General features: G+C 37.2%; 5 protein-coding genes across 6 annotated transcripts; 2 read left to right on the top strand and 3 right to left on the bottom strand.

Moving 5' to 3' along the window:
• Nucleotides 1-307: 307 nt before the first annotated feature.
• LOC117585671 (protein distal antenna-related) lies at nucleotides 308-1,776 on the bottom strand. The gene has a single exon (XM_034275269.1). The coding sequence runs from the start codon at nucleotides 1,646-1,648 to the stop codon at nucleotides 377-379; it is 1,272 nt and encodes a 423-aa protein (XP_034131160.1). The 5' UTR covers nucleotides 1,649-1,776; the 3' UTR covers nucleotides 308-376.
• A 3,465-nt stretch (nucleotides 1,777-5,241) lies between these two features.
• Nucleotides 5,242-11,221, bottom strand: LOC117585669 (FERM domain-containing protein 8). The gene is made up of 11 exons (XM_034275266.1): nucleotides 10,903-11,221; nucleotides 9,433-9,797; nucleotides 8,745-9,373; nucleotides 8,105-8,271; nucleotides 7,704-8,050; nucleotides 7,473-7,634; nucleotides 7,232-7,420; nucleotides 6,105-6,234; nucleotides 5,916-6,014; nucleotides 5,701-5,851; nucleotides 5,242-5,639 (listed from the first exon to the last, which is right to left on the bottom strand). The coding sequence occupies exons 1-11, from the start codon at nucleotides 10,924-10,926 to the stop codon at nucleotides 5,509-5,511; spliced, it is 2,394 nt and encodes a 797-aa protein (XP_034131157.1). The 5' UTR covers nucleotides 10,927-11,221; the 3' UTR covers nucleotides 5,242-5,508.
• Nucleotides 11,222-11,535: 314 nt separating this feature from the next.
• LOC117585667 (nuclear export mediator factor NEMF homolog) lies at nucleotides 11,536-15,572 on the bottom strand. The gene is made up of 5 exons (XM_034275264.1): nucleotides 15,330-15,572; nucleotides 14,490-15,237; nucleotides 13,284-14,167; nucleotides 12,107-13,225; nucleotides 11,536-11,808 (listed from the first exon to the last, which is right to left on the bottom strand). Exons 1-5 carry the CDS (start codon nucleotides 15,383-15,385, stop codon nucleotides 11,610-11,612), a joined length of 3,006 nt encoding a protein of 1,001 aa, XP_034131155.1. The 5' UTR covers nucleotides 15,386-15,572; the 3' UTR covers nucleotides 11,536-11,609.
• Nucleotides 15,573-16,081: 509 nt separating this feature from the next.
• On the top strand, nucleotides 16,082-16,398 carry LOC117585674 (molybdopterin synthase sulfur carrier subunit). The gene has a single exon (XM_034275275.1). The coding sequence runs from the start codon at nucleotides 16,100-16,102 to the stop codon at nucleotides 16,361-16,363; it is 264 nt and encodes an 87-aa protein (XP_034131166.1). The 5' UTR covers nucleotides 16,082-16,099; the 3' UTR covers nucleotides 16,364-16,398.
• Nucleotides 16,349-17,820, top strand: LOC117585672 (molybdopterin synthase catalytic subunit). 2 transcript variants are annotated; one of them, XM_034275271.1, is made up of 5 exons: nucleotides 16,349-16,502; nucleotides 16,565-16,868; nucleotides 16,969-17,259; nucleotides 17,335-17,591; nucleotides 17,665-17,820. In XM_034275271.1, the coding sequence occupies exons 1-5, from the start codon at nucleotides 16,374-16,376 to the stop codon at nucleotides 17,773-17,775; spliced, it is 1,092 nt and encodes a 363-aa protein (XP_034131162.1). In that variant the 5' UTR covers nucleotides 16,349-16,373; the 3' UTR covers nucleotides 17,776-17,820. The 2 variants fall into 2 exon arrangements, with proteins under 2 accessions (XP_034131162.1, XP_034131161.1); XM_034275270.1 differs by having other exon boundaries at nucleotides 17,659-17,780.
• The last annotated feature ends 446 nt before the right edge of the window (nucleotides 17,821-18,266 follow it).

Genomic DNA, 18,266 nt, shown 5'->3' on the forward strand with positions numbered 1-18,266 from the left:
ACAAATGTTGTTTAATTTAATTGCTTACGGAATATTCAAAATTATTAGGCTATTTAACACAATAAGTTACATTTTATTTATTACTTATTTTAGATCAATTTAATTTATTACTTATACAAGATTTCACACAGTCGATATTTCTACATAATACAATCGGGTATGCAGTTTTATTAAAACCAATTTTTCTTATATTAGTAGTTTCATTTCTCGATAGGTTTAATTAATTAAATGTGGGTCAAAAAACTATGTCTAGGAATATATATTTTTATAAGTATTAGAAGAGCATATATGTACATGGCTAGTAGTAATTAACTGATAAATATTATATTATGTACATACAAAGAAATACTTATTTTAAATTAGAGACTGCACATTTTTACTGCTCCTCGTCGCTTTGTAATCTGCCTGTCGCGATGCTTTTATCGGGAGTTTGAGATCTACTGTTGTTACGGCTGGAGGCACACGAGCGCACAGACAGATCTTCTGGCTCGCTGTCGAAGTAACTTTCATTCGAGGCGTCACTATGTGCCAACGGACTAAGCCGTTTTGCAAGAGCATTGTTGAAAGGATATGTTTCGTCAGCATCAGTGGTGGTTGGATGCTGTGTCGTTATATGCTTCGGGACAGTTCCGTCAGAGGGCTGCATTGAGGCGGCGGCCGCAGCAAAAGCCAAAAAGTTAAGACTGGCATTAAATAGTTTGCACCAATCCAGCAAGGCAGCCCCCTGACAATCACTATCAGTTGTGGGAGTGGGTGTCGCAGGAGCTAAATCCGAATGAGTGGAAAATGTTGGCGGTATCGCGGAAACCGTCGTTTCGGGATAAGCTGACTTCACTGGCTCCATTACTAGAGGATATTGCGTAGTGGTCAATCCTGCTGAATAGGATGGGTCAACCGCGTTGTTGTTCTTATCATTATTCAGCTGGAGTTGTGTTGCTTGACTGAAATGCGCACGTTTTGCTGGATCTTTTGCCCAATTTTTAACGCTCAGTAAGGGGCAGTTGGTTTTGGTTGTAATTTCTTCTCTTGGTGTATCGACACTGCTTGTGCTTGGCGAGCTTTGAATATCTGTGGCCATTGGATCGCCCATCTGGTACGATAGTTTTGAGTTTAGCTGCGCCAAAAAGGTTAGCTGATGTATCATGCTGTTTGTTGAATAATCCACACCAGATAGGGAATTCGGTGGGGGTGCGTCTCCCAATTCTCGAATTGCGTTCGGATGCAGTCCATTTTTTTTCACAAATTCCACCAAACTTAATTTTTCTAATATGGATTCGTTTTGGGTTGGGAACTCAGTGGCCGAAAATAGAAAGTTACTCAATCCCAGATCGTCGTAATTGGGAAGTGTGGCGAGTTTCGGTGGCAGCAGCTGCATCTCGTATTTGGCACGTTTTTCGGGTGGTGTGTCAATTCCCAAGTGATCTGGACCCAATTGGCGGCACATAAATCTTAATTTTTGTTCGTTCTTACACCAACCACGCAAGGTGGACTCAGGAACTCCCAGGTCTCTGGATACACTTGCTTTTGTTTCACCATTATGGATGCGTTGAATGGCTCTAACCTTGTCATTTGGTGTGAGATTTCGCAGCGGTCGCTTTCCACGCGTACTCATTCTGATATTCATGTGTTGATACGCTGAGATATCCATTTCAAAACAACAAACTTCTAACACCAAAACTTATGGACTTCAAGTGTGATATCTTATCGAGTCGACACGACTTAGACGCGGGTGTCTACTTTTGTTCCGAGCTCTGCTGCCGCCGTTGTTTACTCCTCAAACTAACAGAAGGATATGATTTTGATACCGCGAACCCTGCCGCATCGGAGCTTCCCATGGCCTCACGAAGCAGCTGGCTGAGAAGCAGCCGAAGCCAAGATAACTGCGGCGAAGAGAACTTTAAACATAAGCGTAAACATAGCCAGAAGGCAAACAGACACACAAATACATCTACAACCAATAGAGAATCACGCTTCTCTCTCTGAGATGCTGTGAGAGGACCTAGCGAAATAATACAAACAACACCGCCACACCACTTCAACAACTTGTTACTTATAAAAACCCGCTTTGCGCAAACTCTATTTAAGAGCGAACAACAATAGAAAGGATACGAGCCGAAGCTCTCCTTGTCAGACGATTCGTTTCTCTCTCTGCAGTCCTCTCTTAACGAACAGAGAACGAACACGAGCTTACACTTTTTTTGCGCTCTATTTCAACCAACCATCTTGATACGCAGGTGGGTGCAAGTTTCAAAATTATATTTTGTAGGCTTATCCACTTGTTCATACCACTACGAGTATGCACCTGCATACATGTACCACATACAATATTTAATTATGCAACTATGCACATATACAATTCATATACATACTATCTTTTATAGCTATGTATGTATGTACATACATATGTATGTACCATGTTGAGAATCGAAATTTTGTGTCCATCCTTCGTCTGTTTATATAAACATTTTAAAATATGATTGATTGTATGAATTAATGTATTTACATATGTACTATGTACATATGTAAGAGTGTATCCTGTTCGAAAAGAAATCACTTCAAACCGGTTACAAAAAGACAGCTTGACAGCTTAGGTGATTAGGTACATACATAGTACATCTGTTCATATGTATGAATATAGTAGCTACATTTACACATATGTACGGTATCTTTGAGTGACACATATGTATGTATGTATGATTTGCATACAATGTAGTGTTCGATCTTGGCGAAACAACAAATCCGAAATCTAAGAATCAATAGCCTTCCTCTAGCTTCCTCTAGAAGTAGAAATTTGTTTCTTCTTAAATATACATACACAACTTCTTACTAGACAATTTAGGATAGAGCAAATCTATCTTCTCATTATGATCTTGTTATGTTAGAACAAGCAAACAATTACAACGCTTTAGTTAGATCAACTTGGTTGAAATATTTGCTTGCTGCCGAACATACTCCAACCGTTGGAAGCTCGTCTTTCACTCCTCTACAAGGGGCAGCAAGCACAAAACAGACAAAAAAGCTTCTTCAACAGATCGAATAACGAAGAGAGAACTGATTGAACCGGATTTCTTTACTTTGCCATTGCGTTTTATCTATTTTATGGCCGTTCAGATATTGGCAAGCTGAATATGCCGAAAATAAAGATGCGTTCCTTGCCGTAAATTTGCCTCCGAATGTGAGATCGTCTTTAGTATGGAGACGCGAGAGACGAGCGAAGCCGCCACTCATCCTTGCAGCATACCAGAAACGATAGGTCGTGAAACCACAGCTGCACCTAGAGCTCGGAAGAGAAGAATTACGGAAAGTTGGAAGCATCGAAAGTTGACTTGGTTTGCAGAATGGCTCTTTTCCACCTGAGTGCAGCCAACAGTTGTTGCTGTTGCGTATTGCAGGATCACCATCTTCTGGCAACGCTGCGCCAATAAGTTGTCCGATGACGCAGTCCCCTTCCATTTGGTTTGGGTCTTGCAATCCAACTTGTGCAGCAGCAGCGTTCCAAAACTCCAGAAGTCGATTAGCAAATGGCGAATCTATTTTCTTGACCAAAATAATCTACTAATGGGCTTCAACTATCCAACTACCGAATCCGAGGCAATCCACTTTCTGCATGGCAATGAAGTCGGAATATTTCACGTTTTCACGGGAAAAGCTAGGAAGAATGGTTTGGCTCACTTTCAGTCTCGACTTGGTTGGGCGATTCCATCGCAATATGTTTCAAGAACTGCGGCTGCAGCTTCACAGAGAACGAGAGAATTTATGTAAGATTAGCCCTTGCAGTCGCTGCAATTCCGTTGTTTATACATACATATCTTCTAATTATTAATTTGTTTTTTTTTGGCTATAATCTCATTGAAGGTCAACAAAAAATGCAGCAGGAAAGAAGAGCAAAACAGAGACACGTAGTAGTTTCTGCTCCAGAGAAACCTCACATCAGAAAATTATTTGCATTTTTTCTGCCATCATGCATATTAAAAAACCCTAAAAAATATGAACTGGCTACCGAGTTCCCGATAAGGCCTGACGTGCCGCTTACGTTTTCTGCTGAATCTCTCTTCTCAAACTCCTAAATATATCACACAAAGAAAAATGGATTTCTAAGCACCAAATAGCTGTTGAATTAATTGAAAATATACATACATACATAGGTATACATACATAGAATCAGCGAATAGGATCTATATTACCGATGTTGTCATAAATGATCTGCTCTTGATCTTTTCAATAATTTTCTTCACAGTTAAAAGAGCAAATAAACAACACATATTTCAGTATGTAGTACATACATGTAAGGTTTTGGGTTTGATGACTTTGCATGGAAAAATGCTGCCAAAGTACACAAAAGATACATTTTTCCGATCCTACAAAGTATCCATAATAGATATTGATCAGCACCAAAAGCAGATGCAATAGCTATCCCTGACGCCCTGCAGCACTTTGACTCGGGAGAGAGTATGGAACTCTTTTTACTTGGGTGCCATTTCCATTTAGACACCATCTTTATACTACTAATACTTACCATACCTACTAGGAGGTGCTTTAGTTTGGGAAGAAATAAGCTAGAAAAAACCTTCGAAATCTATTTTCAATAATTTTTTTTTGTTTTTAGTGTTCCGATGTTCTCCAGATCCTATCCAGAGTCCTAGCGACGATCTTGCTAGAAACGAGGGAGAGCTGGGAAATTCGTTTGCAGGCCAGGTTCACTCAGTTCAAATTCGCCACAGTGGAGCAGCACAGCCTGTTAAGCCAGCACAGGGTTAGGATACCTGAGGTCCTAAGCTAAACTAAGAAACTCTTTCCAGCACCATACTACGTCCTCCTACGATCGTACTTCGAAGGACGCCAGTGTATGGTCAGCGTCGGGAGTACATTATTCGAGTACCCTGTCTTATGAAAGCCAGAGATTCACAGGGCTGCGCCCTTGGTTCGTTGCTTTACTCAAGGCTCTACTTTTGATACGTTCGTATTGCAGATTCTAAGTACATATGTGATCTACTCAAACATGTTTCCAAGCCAATTGTTTTCTCGTTCAAAATGTGTAACCACTTTCGTACAGTGAAACTAAATTGTATACTAGTTTTTAATCTGCGTATTCAAATTTTTAAACACAAAGGTAGTGTTACCCACAACCATGAAAAGCATAAACAAGGTTTGTTATAAAGGAAAAAAATAAATTACAATATTTTTCCAACTTCAGGAAATGCAATCAATTCAGACTGTTCATCTATTTTCTCATAATTCAAATTCGAAACAAATGTATTAAATTGGAATTAAAGTTAATATATTGATTCGTTTTTCTTAAATTAGATGTATGAGTATTCTTATATGAGTATCCTTATATGAGTATCCTTATATGAGTATCCTTATGGGTAATTTCAACAGGTTCTCAAAGAACCTGGCAGCCGTCTCTACGTAACGTTCTTATATGAGTTATTAACAGTCATGAATATCCTCGTATGCATGAAATTTTATTTAACACTCTTAGTTTAATTTGTTTAATAACTATGAATTTTAATAGCTTATAGATAATGATCCCATTTGTCCAATACAGCGACCCCCCTCCTCATCAAAAGTGGCCAAAGTCAATCGAGAAAGCTTATTGCATAATACACCATTTCCATTATTTTGAATAGGATTTGGCTCTGAAATAAAAAATTGCATAGTATTGCTTATTATTCCCCTTTCTCATTGTAACAATCTTACCATCGTGAAATGGCTCTGCTGAGTTTCCTTCTTGTTTTTTATTCCTTATTTGATCCGTAAAATGTGAAATTAGTGCATCAATCATGGCAGCTTGCTTTGAAAACACCTGCACAAGTTTCGATACTTGTATTCCGTTTTCGACAGCATCAAACTGAAAAGATATATGTATTAATCTATATGCATTTATAATTTAAAAATAGACTAGATATTCGTACCTGCAAAAATATGCAGGTAAGACATTCCGCATCATCAGCTGCACTTGGCTTTGCATAATCCCAAGACAAATCCTCGTATCGCAGACCCAACAATAAAGTCTAAAAGATAGATCATTTCGAATTGATATTAGTTATAGTCATGGCACAGACCTCATTAACGGTTCGTATTTTCTTTGTTAGACGACTTACACTTTCGTATGGGTCTATTACATAAACTCCTCTTTCATTTACAGCAATCAGAACCTCCATATCTTTTTGGTTGACCAACGCCATAATACCCCTTACAGGTTGCTCCATTTGTCCGTGGAAAAATGCAGCCCTGTGGAAAGAATATTTCTCATTGAATGATTGAAGTTTGAATGAATGAGTCTGATGTAATTCATAAAAACAAAATTGCAAGGCAAATATGTATGTATAAATATAAGCTCGGAAAAAAAAATATGAACATGATCAACAAAGCAGCGCTTACAGACACCATCTTTTCATACATACATATGTACATATGTAAATAAATAAAAAAACATTCAATTCACCGGGTTTATAAATAATTTACTTGTAGACGTCTGGCGACAACCAGATTCCAAATTCAAAGTCAAATTCAAACGAGAAGGGACGTGTGAGACGCTTCTTACGCTTCACAACTTTTATACCCGGCACTCAGTACTACATCTGCACCTTAGCGGTGTTTTTGTCAAATTTTGTCCGCACACGAAAATAACAAATATAAGCTGCAGGACGGGGTGGGTTAAAAGTCGGCAGAGGGACGGCAGAGGCAGGGGCCCAGTCAAGCAGAAGCAGAGGGTGAATGAGAGAATGTGAAAAAACAACAAAAGCTGCGGGACAGGGTGGGTTTAGCCACTATAAATTAATTTCTTCATTGTGGCCATAATAATGATCCAATCGGATCCCAATTTGGTGATCTGATATATATGGCTTCTCTTCTCTTTTATCTTAAAAATTGTAGGTTTGGGAGGTTTTCCCCGGGGCGGGGCTAATTTTTGAAATACACTGGTTTCAGTGTGAGCATACAACAGTCTGGATGCAACATTTGGTGGCTCTAGCTCTTATAGTCTCTGAGAACTAGCCGACAAACAAGACGTACAGACGGACATGGCTCTATCGACTCGGCTATTGATGCTGATCAAGAATATATATACTTTATGGGGAACTTTATCGGAAACGTTTCCTTCTGTGTGTTACATAATTTGTGCACAAATACAATATACCCTATTTACTCTTCGAGTACCGGGTATAAAACAATCAATTTTATCTAATACTCGTTGTACAATTATATATCTGATTACCCATAAACTTACCCATAAAATGGCAGTGCCCAGCAAAATTCCAAATATTTACGCATCAATTTTCGAGTTGTTGCTGTCTGGGGGACTCTTTTAAATTGCTCTAAGAGTTTCACCTCTGCGGAATTCTTTTGGCTAATTGGTAGCCACAACCAATTCGAACTTTTGGCAACAAGTGCTGGTAAGAACCGAGCCTGGTTTTCTCTAAAAAAGCAGGAGTAGATTTAAGCGAAAACTGTAATGACTTTGAACTTACCTAAAAAATCCTACTGTGTGGGTGTGAGAGTTGTATGGCCCAAGTTCGATTCGAGCCTGAATACCACCTAACATGAGTGAGTGCACTGGTTCCATAATATACCTTCCGATCAGTACATTATTCCTTGCCTCCTCATAAAGAAGTTCCAAAATTCGATAGTCCCTAAAAATTTTGTGAAGATATAACATTAGCTTATTTTTTCGAGTTTTAAAATTATTTTTTTCAAATTACTTAATTTTTTCCTCATCTCGTTTAGAAAAGAATACATTTCGCTTTAATACAATCATGGGCTCATCATACTTTTGATCACTTGGGCTACCATTACTGAATTTCTGAAGCAGGTTTGGCCACGCTACACGTACAATATAAGGACAGTGATGTGCTTTTAGTTGCATCTCCAATAGAGTACTTGTCATCCACAATCCAAAAACACTTTGCGCCAGCAATTTATTCGATATTCCTAATTCTTCGCATCCCAACGCAGCGGCCAGCATCACCTGAGACGGACATTCGGCTGTACCCTCAATCTCCATGTGTACAGCAACTCGGGACATAAGGTAGACACATGTTGGAATTACCTAAAGTGTTTAAATTATTAGATTGAATGAGAGATAGAAAGACCGAACTCTTACGTTTTGTAAAGCGCGTCCCAAATTTGATGTCGGCTTTCCAGCACTTGCCAAATTTGATGTTGAGCTGGTTCCCAGAACTCGTTTTGGAAGTGCAGACATTGGTTGGGCTTCATTACCATTGTTACATTTTTGGTGTGCTTGTAGAAATGACGAATTGTTAAGCACTCCTGAAAAGTATTATAGATACAAAAAATTTAAAATTAATAAATATAAGACAGAGAAGAAACACTTTTCCCATAGGGGAACTGCACCTTCCATGTTGTAGGCTTTCAGAAAATGGCTTTCCGCTAAATTCAAGGATTTTCTGAATTTACGGTTACAATCAGCAGCACAAAAGTTAAAGCTCGAAGAACCAGAGATTGTTAGGTTTGGTTCAGCTCCAAAATATTACTTTACAAGAACTAGATAAGTCAGTTTTTTGGAGAAAAGAAAGTACTAGCAACTAGAGAGAGAATCCCTAAGACATAATCTTGTATCTCAACCGCATCCACAAAGTTAGAAACTCCACAGAAACTCTGGATTCCCAGAGCTGTTGTGGAGATTTGTAAAAAAATAAACTGCACTTTGTATGCAATGTAACAATCGTAAATTATATGTAAATATGACTAAGAATGCAATTTATAGCGAACAGTGTTCTTACCTGCGGGGCTTCGAACATCAGGCATAGGACAAAGAGCACTTGCATTATTGAGTATATTGGCTCCCATGTCAGTAAGGCCACTGTGACAGGGACCATGTGGTGATGCAGTCATAGCGGAAGTTAGTTGAGACGATGCCAAGCAGTCACTTTCATTTTTTCCAGTGCTTACAACACTTGATACACTTGCAGATGATGCAAATGAACCTCCTATAGCAGTTTGAATTTGAGCTGTAGTCACCACACGATGCACAGTGTACATAATAGGAGGAGCAGGCACATTGACGGATCCCATAGACGTTGCCGCTTGCGACATCGCTTGCTCGCACATTGCTACATTTGACTTATTTTGATGACTCTCTGTTGCAGGCGGAAACATCGCACAACTTTCAAAGTCATTATTTGGGTTTGCTGTGGACGTCGACAGCTGTGGCAATTGATGAATTGGTTGAGTATGACTTAGCTGATGATTTTGTGCTAACGAATGCTGTATGTGCAGGCAGTTGGGCTGTTGTGGTTGCTGATTTTGGTGCTGGGGTATGGTTGATCCGGTGTTTAAGTGTCCAGTATTGTTAGTATTGTAGTAGGTATCACGACACTTAAAATCCGTAGTGTTATAATATAAATGCGATCTGGAAAAGGCAAAGTTATGGTGTGAGATTATGAAATAGTTATTTTGCATCGCACTTACTCATAGTCCTGAGAAGAGAGCTTTTTTCTGTTATACTGTAATGTTCCCAAAGGAACCGTCATTATATTAATATAATTTCCTGCATTGGCAGCGTTCTTGTTACATTGGCCACTACTGTTACAGCCAGCCGCAAAGGGACTTCCCATGCTGCTATTCCCGCTAAGTGATTTATTGTGATTGTTTGCATTTCGTTGTGTATCCTTGAAGTTATAGCCAGATTGCGACTGATACGGGCTGCATGCTACATATTCCTGTCCAGAATTCATTCCGTAGTTGATTTTGTTTGATGCATTAATTGGAATTGCCGAAGTGGATGGATCCTGCTGCATAGCACTCCGGCAGTAATAATGATTCGGCTCCATATTCTAATAAAATAAATAACATTTTGTATATTTATTAGCACGTTTAATTCGAAACTATTCTCCGTCTGTGAAAACAAATTTAATATCTTCGTCAGGCAAGTCCTATGTTTCATTTTGTTCAAACTTGGCAACAAAAAGGAAAAAGACAGTAGAATGGCAGTAGAATGGCAGTAGAATTAGATTCATTTCTGGTTTGTCTTCAAAGTCACATTGGACTAGACTTTGTCGTATTGGGCCGGAATCGCTTCCTTATGAATATTAAAAACATTTCAACAAACTCTGGCAAGTAGGCGCACCAATTGTTGACATTTTTTGTACACTATTAGCTTCTGATTTAAACTGCTAAAGTATAGTTTCAATAAAATGGCAACGAAACTAGCTACCTAATATAGTCAAAGACAACTTTATGTATTTATATTTTGTATATCATATTGAATCGATCGTTGAGGTAGTTGATTTGAAAATTATGCTGATTAAAAAGTTACCTCTGGTGTCATAGTTTACCAAAAATTGATACCAACTAAATGTACAAACATTTGTGTGTACACACATATGTAAATATATAATTACATAAATACATATTTATGCTTGTGGGTACATGTTGTAATTTCAACTAAACAATTTTGTCCAAGTTGAAAGATTCAGTCCTAAAAATATGAACATCACTTTCCGCTACCGCAGAGCGGTTGAATAAACAGTCCTGGTAACTACATACATATGTACATATGTACATACATACATTCATTTTGATGTTTTATGTTTTCATACACTCGAACTAGTTTAAATACATACATTTTTCCAAGTTACCATGCGAATCGAATCGAAATATTTAAGGACATGCACAGGTGAACATGTATATATGTAAATGCATTCAGTGCAATTTAATCAATTCATTCCTGCCAAACTTTGCACATTTGTATGTACATACATATTTACATAAACATGTACATATACTTTTTTGTACACGAACTTGCAAATAGGTTTGCACATTTATACATACATATAGATATATCGTAACTGGGTGGAATTTTGTTGACTAGTTTCTTTTGTTTAATCTGGTGAGCACTTTTACTGTTTATTCTTACTGTAATTTTCATGTTTTACGTACATAAATTGGTATCTTTGAAAACATGTGTTATATGGATTTCATTCGGAAGATACATTTTTCGCTGTCTTGCGCGCTAAAGGTTCTGTAACTTTTTTCCCAACATTTGCTTTACTGTTTGAGACTTCATTTATGGAAGACTTTCACTGAAGAAACTAATGTGAGGCGATGACATTATCTTTATTAGTTATTTTATACACAAAATTCAAAGTTAGGCAACTTAGCACACAAATATCTATGTACTTATACAATTCTTTTCCTGCCTTAAAGCAGACAAACGAGGTAAACAAACACATGCAAACTTGTACTCCATATTAAACGCATGCGCACAATTTTCTGTATATATGTTAGCACTTTGGCCAGCCCGCTGACTATCGATAATGGTAGGACTCAACAGTTACCAAAATCAATATTGCCCTAACTATAATAATCGAAAAACATTATATTACTATTCTCGTGGAGAGGAAGTGGATTTTCTTTGGCCAGTTACTTACAACAAATGCTTTTTCGATCTGATCACATATATATTCTCAATCAACATCATCCTACTTTGGATGAAAAGTTGCACGACCCCTGTCGTGCTTCACGCAATACATGTACATATGAACATATTCACTTTTAAATTAAACAACGGTCTTTAAATAGGGCAGGCCCGTTTATTGTTTTTGAAAAACTTTATTATTGATAAACATAGTAAGTATCTACAGATATTATTTTTTCATCTTTTGTAGTTGTGGAGCCGATACTTTCACTTTTCCGGGAATATTTCTGGCCAGAGACTCCTCCTTTATACTTTTCAGTAAATCTCGTTCCCGATTATTACACGTCTTTTCCTTTGCAAATATATTGAGTGCCAGTTTCGCAGCTTTTCCTCGTTTTCCGGTACCTGGTGTTAGCTTCACTTTGAATCTGGAACAATGAAAACAAATTTTTACATAAATGAATTAAATAAATTATGTTTTTTGATAGATTGAATTTTCGTGTCATTTTCAAGGAAACTAAAATATTATTTTCTCTGAACTTATTTTATATCCGACGGTCATTGGAATTGAATTGGAACATACATATGTACATATTTGTGAATGTCCTTTGTTATTTATGCGGTTCAGAGTTTAGAATATGTACATACTCGGTAATCTATGTATATTAATAGGTATTGTAAACTCCACGTTTTATGTATTTTATTGTTAATTATCGACCAACTTACTTGTAGTTTTGTAATGCCTGATATGGAGCCACTACAGGAATTGCAAAGAGTAACTCATCGCCTTCAAGCGGCTGTCCAGTTAGACTATTAAGTATATCCATGTCAACTCCAGCAGGCGTATCTTCCGTTTCGTCCAATTCCATTTGGTTTTTAGGTTTGAGATTATAAGTTTTCTCAGGCTTTTCTGCTTCATTAACAATAACAGGTTTTTCAACAACTTTGCTAGTATTGATGGGCGCTTTTAATTTTCCGGACGAGTTAAGAATCATCATACGGATCTCACGTTCCTCATCATCTTGATCTTTGTATTTTGATTTCATTTTTTTCAATTTTCCCTTCTGACCTCGTTTAACTTGGGATGAGCTACTAGGCTCTGCATCTAAGGATGCGTTATCTGACAGCTTGATTTCTGGTTGAGACGATCGTGCTTTATCTCTATTTTTTTTCGAATTACTTTGTTGCTTTTTGCGACTAGGTCCAGCTACTATAATTAATGTTTCCTCGTTGATAGGCTCATTTGGTAAGCTCTCAGCGATAGGTTGTTTGTCTTCCGAATTTAATGAATTTGGTTTAACTGATATTCGACCAGTGTCATGCTCAATCTTTACTTCAGTATTGGGAAAATCAGAGTTATCATTTTTACGATCCTCTTCAGGTATGCTCACAGCGTGCCGAGTTTCCAAATCTTCGCTTGTTTCATTTGATAACATATCTGTTAAATCACTTTGGTTGACACTATTTTCGAAGGGAGCATCATCTATGCTTCGAACTTTGCGCTCTCCCAAGTGGCGTGACACAAAACTGTCTTCTAGTTTAAAAAGTAAACTAAGTCCCATTGTGAGGTGACAAGAGGGTAAGAAGTTTTTTTTGCCCCTGATCATAAAGCTGCCAGTTGCCAAATACTCTCCCGTTGGAGCAGTTTTACTGACTTGCTCGCTAGTTACCCAATAAGAATTAGTGATCACTTTGGCATCCCAGGCAACGCTATATGAAATGGCCATAGAACCGGCCTCTACTAAAGTTTTTGGAGGGATATCTTCTCCAGTTGAATTCCGTATAACCACGCTTGAAGCACCTTGAATTTCAGCATGCACATATATGTCCTTAGGACGCATGTATCTAAAATTTAGAATATATGTTAAAAGTTTGCATAGAACAATACCTACAACCTACTTACCTCTTCACAATCAGCTCATTTTGTTGCGCATCTCTTCCTCCAATTACTAAGAAATTTTCCGAACTTATAAACCAATAAAACTTTTCAAACCAGAAAACTTTTCGTGCCTTTACTATGTTGGATATAGTTCTTACTTCTTTAAGCGTTTGTTGCGTTTTACGCTCAGCCGATTTAAGTGCCTTTTGAGATGCATCAACAGTTTTCTGTTCTTTTTGAGCTGCTGAACGCTTTAAGTCGTAGTAGCGACGGGCATTAGCCCATGCTGACAAAGCTAGGTCCACATCAACAACGGTCGAATCTGCACAGTCATTACCATCTTCGCTTTCGCTTTGATTATCATATGGATCACTAAGGATCAAAGATATATGATTTATTTCTAGCTTTAACTGTTTTATCGAACTAGCGACAACATCACCATTTGCCTGAGCCTCTTTGACCAGCTCGTGGATATCAGGCCATGCCAATTGACTTGCAATAGCAGACTGAACTGCCCGAATCGCATTATCCACCAAGCTTTGATTTGATGTTATTAATTCGGCTTTCTTTTTATCATCATCTTGAACCTTATTTAGCTCCTCTAGTCGCTTTGCATGATCCTTTTTAACATTGGAAAGCTTTTTTAGAGCTTCACGTTCCTGTTGTAGTGTTTTCATGTCAATCTTTTGCGATTCTTGAGTTGAGTAAAACTCATCGACAGCTTCCAAAAAGGATTCAAACACTGCAAATTCATATTCTTTAAATTGAGCAAAGAGAAAGGGTTGGAATTCAATGTTTCTTAAAAAGTATTCAATTTTCCCGTTTTCTATTGGTTTATCCTCTTTTACTTGAATAATATATCCTTTAGATTTCCCATTGTTTCCATCATTAATAAGATTCAGCGCGCTCTGTAAATATATTTAAATAAAAAATTACTTTTGGAATGGAGATTTGTAAAAGTATGTATATTGTGTCTTTAGAACTCCAGAACCATGGAAGTAAATTTAAAAGCGAATACTGGCCGAATTGCCAATTGGGCATCGCATTTGACCAACAATAATTTGAATTTACTCTACTGCTGCTTCACTGACTGACACTGAATCTAAAATTCTAGATAACATTTGGCTGTGTAACCAAAGAGGTATTTTAGATTTGTGGTTGAATATGTAACACACAGAAGGAACAGTTTTTTGTTCATACAATAAAATATGTTAAAATGATTATGCTTACCTGTACAGCAATTTTAAGAGTTGGTAAATCCTTTTCCATGTCAAACAACTTTACTTCTGATTTAGCATTTTGGTGATTTCGTTGCTTTCGTTGCTTTTTTGAGTTTGGAACCTTTTTTGAAATCTCTTCTGGTGCATCTTCTTCTGCGGCTGAAGTGTTTCCCTTTGGCATTACACGATTCGCCAAATCATGTAAGACAAGAACATGTTCAACGACTGCAGGGCCACAATTTAGAACCGGCATTAATATTTGTCGCAAATTTTCCCCAGGAGAGGCTTTTTCCAGTAGGTCGTCTAAGAGGTCCAGTCGAAATTCATCAACTTGATGTTTAGCACGTTCAACGGGATATTTTTCACGGACAGCAAAACGTATATTGTCACCCTCTGTATGTGGCCGCAGGATGTAAAGTGTTGTTAATTCAAAATCAGTCAAGATCAAATTTCCTCGATCGTATAGCTCAAGTAAAACATGATAGGCTGCATCGCCACTTCCAAATTGAAAATCCACTATACGATCCACACCCAACTGGCTAATTTTTTCCAAGCGCTTATTTTTTAGATGCTTTCTTAACTTCATACTAAAGCCAGAAGGAGCTGCATTTTTTGGCCACTCGAACCGGGTTGTGTGAAACCGAATTCCGGACTCAATCAAAAGCGTAATCTTTTGAACTACTCCAGTACCTTGCAGGCGGATAAGGTACGTCTTGTTATCAATATCGTATATTTGATTCACACGCAAGCCCACCAACCTGTGATGAAATAGTTGTAATTAATATAATGCAAATAAAGATTAGGTAAACCAACATTAAACAACAAGAAATAAAACTAGTTGAATGCCTACTTTTGAAGTTCGGCGACTCCGCAAATTATATCATAAGTACTGAAACGTGTCTTCATGGCTCCAGCGATGCTTCAGAGGTCATATGAATCGAAATGTGTTTAAATTCACCGTTAACTTCGGGATTGAACTGAGGGTATCTAATATGGATAACTCAGTACTTTTGGTCAGTTATGTCTTTCCTATCATCACAATCAAACGATTCACCATTTGTTTTGCTAATTCCTCCCGTAAAAAATAATGCAAAAAGCAATGTATCGATAAAAGGTAGAAACCCCAAAAAATATACAGAAAAATACCTTCTCTTTTTATACCGTAAATATACCGATGGTTCTCTGTGGTATGAGAATCGTATAGAATGTTTACACTCAATACCTTAGAATTGGCGTTTACATTTGCAAAAGAAATGTTTTATTGACTTTTGGCTATGGTTTGTTTTAAACATAAAAACAAATTATTTTGTAATGAATTGGTTGGTTGTATCTGATGCTAATGGAACTAAAACTAATAACATCATATATCTAACAGTTCTTCCCATAATTAAAAAACTGCCATACATTATCTATTATTACATATAGCTTAATTTAACGCTGCTGTGAACCCAAATCATTTGTTTTGAGTTGGATTTTCCTGGGCTAAGACAGATAAAATCTTTTAGTCGAAGACCTTTAATGATTAGTGCAAAATATACCAGAAAGTATTTAATCATAAACGGTCACGTTGAATATTGTAGCCCCCCCCCCCCTTCCAAAATAATTTCAGTATTTGTCAACATGAGTATATCTGTTGATGTTCACGTGCTGTTTTTTGCCAAGTGCCGTGAATTAGCTAAAACTACTCGCTCAATATATACAGTTCCATCTGATATTAAAGCATATGATTTGTTGGAGCAAATTGTTTTAAGATTTGGGCTCGCGAACATACGACAGAACTTAATCATAGCTCTTAACGAATCATATATCGAAGACTTGAATGAGAGTTTAGTTTTGAAGGACGGTGACGAAATAGCTGTGATACCGCCGTTAAGTGGAGGCTAAGCAATTCAACATGAACCACATTAAATTGATTGATGGCCCACTCGACGTCACTTATGCCATAACATTGATAGGAGATCCGAGTTGCGGAGCATCTTCTGTTTTTATAGGAACAACTCGTGATAGTTTTGAAGGAAAAAAAGTAAGATTTGTAACTGAATGTCTTCCTTACGCATGTCGCTTATAGTAATCTTAAATTTACAGGTAGTATCATTGACATATGAAGCATACGCAAATATGGCACTTAAAGAAATGGATAAAATCTGCACAGACCTCCGTGCAACTTGGCCCGAGTTGAAACACATTTTAATACATCACCGATTAGGCACAGTTCCAGAAAACGAAGCAAGCGTAATTATAGCTGCTTCAGCCCCGCATCGTTCCGCAGCATTGAACTCAGTAACGCTTGCCATAGACCAACTAAAATCCCGTGTACCCATATGGAAAAAAGAGCTATACGAGGGCGACGAAGCTGAATGGAAAGAAAATTCAGAGTCGATCAGGCCTAGTAAGAAATAAACAAAAATAATTCCTTATTCCAGATTATAAATGCAATGTACATATGTATAGACCATTAAAGAATAATTTTGTTCTTGTGTAATTTACAGAGAAATCATCCTTAAATAGTTTCAATTATTCTGCTTGTGAGTGTGTGGTTGACGAATCGAACGTTGTACCTCGAAATTTAGTACAAATTAGAGCTAATGACAGCGAGCTAATGAAACGTGTAGAATGCTTTTTTAAAAGAAAGCGATCGGAAATAAATTTGCACAATGTAATGGACTTTAAGCAGTCCAACTTAATATCTAACATTGATTCCGGCACAGAAGTAAATGTTTCTTGCGCTAGAACTCAAAGTACTGTTTCAAAACAAGAACAGTCGAATTGTCATTTGAAAGGTTAGTATTTGCTGGACAATTTTCATGTTTTTTCCTCTGTATTTACATATATTATATATAATAAATTTATCGCAGTGCGGCGTGTTTCAAATCGCTGCGGACCTCAACAGATGCAGCTCCGGCCCAAATACAAACTTGAACTTAATAGGCTAATGGCATCGCATGCTTCCACTAATGAAGTGGGGAAATCATTACACAATTCGCGTTTACATGTTATTGAAACCTACATGGGCTTGACTGCCAATGACAATGAAAATATTATTAATCGTATTAAAAATGTTGAGGACAGAATTTTACTGTTGGAGTCCATCTCGCCAGAATACCAGCATTTTGTAAGTAACATCATAGTCCTAAAACCATTTTGCTGCCTGCTGATCGAGTTTATTTTATTGCATTAAGACTCAGTTCGAGAAGTCGTGTATGGATCAATCGGACCAAAGAAAAGGAACAAAAAAAACCTACTCCGCCAACGAACTGCGTGCATTTATCGATGTCAAAAATAATGAATGTCCTTAAAACTTCAAAATAAACAATGATACAATTTATTAATGCACATCTTAACTTACCTCTTATAGTTATTTACAAAAAGAGATTCTGCTAATTATGAAATACCTTGCCAATCTTGCGTTTAAATGCACGATGCAACAGCAATTGGATGCGTCAAATAGTTTATTGATGATTTTATAGTCTTTGTTGAGCCAACTAAAATTTGAAGCTAGAGCAGCCCCACCAATGGTAATTGATCCATACCAATGCCAGTAGTAAATGATTATTACCACTTTCGCAATTCAACAGTTTGGGGTAATACCTGGGACAGCTCTCCTAATATAATATTCCCTGTTCTCTCGTCAACAAACATATGTTAAAAAGCAGATTAATAAAATTGTTAAACAAAAGATCGCAACTTTTAATTTTTAGTGTTTGTATATTTTTTTTCAAAAAAAAAACCAAAATTAAACTTGTTTATAAATTGTAATAAAAAATATAACAAGTGTTTTTTCTAAGAT

Source organism: Drosophila guanche, unplaced genomic scaffold (assembly GCF_900245975.1).
Source record: "Drosophila guanche unplaced genomic scaffold, DGUA_6, whole genome shotgun sequence".
NCBI classification, from domain to species: domain Eukaryota; kingdom Metazoa; phylum Arthropoda; class Insecta; order Diptera; family Drosophilidae; genus Drosophila; species Drosophila guanche.

Bases quoted from the DNA above. Each gene is read 5' to 3' on its own strand.
- LOC117585671 (XM_034275269.1), bottom strand. From the start codon at position 1,648: ATGGATATCTCAGCGTATCAACACATGAATATCAGAATGAGTACGCGT.
- LOC117585672 (XM_034275270.1), top strand. From the start codon at position 16,374: ATGAACCACATTAAATTGATTGATGGCCCACTCGACGTCACTTATGCC. The intron at 16,503-16,564 runs GTAAGATTTGTA...TTAAATTTACAG, and splicing joins ATAGTTTTGAAGGAAAAAAA to GTAGTATCATTGACATATGA. The intron at 17,260-17,334 runs GTTAGTATTTGC...AATTTATCGCAG, and splicing joins GTCGAATTGTCATTTGAAAG to TGCGGCGTGTTTCAAATCGC.
- LOC117585669 (XM_034275266.1), bottom strand. From the start codon at position 10,926: ATGTTTTCAAAGATACCAATTTAT. The intron at 7,635-7,703 runs GTAATTTGAAAA...CAAAATTTTTAG, and splicing joins CGAGATGAGGAAAAAATTAA to GGACTATCGAATTTTGGAAC. The intron at 6,015-6,104 runs GTAAGTCGTCTA...TCTATCTTTTAG, and splicing joins TAATAGACCCATACGAAAGT to ACTTTATTGTTGGGTCTGCG.
- LOC117585674 (XM_034275275.1), top strand. From the start codon at position 16,100: ATGAGTATATCTGTTGATGTTCACGTGCTGTTTTTTGCCAAGTGCCGT.
- LOC117585667 (XM_034275264.1), bottom strand. From the start codon at position 15,385: ATGAAGACACGTTTCAGTACTTATGATATAATTTGCGGAGTCGCCGAA. The intron at 13,226-13,283 runs GTAAGTAGGTTG...TCTAAATTTTAG, and splicing joins AATGAGCTGATTGTGAAGAG to ATACATGCGTCCTAAGGACA. The intron at 11,809-12,106 runs GTAAGTTGGTCG...TCATTGTTCCAG, and splicing joins CAGGCATTACAAAACTACAA to ATTCAAAGTGAAGCTAACAC.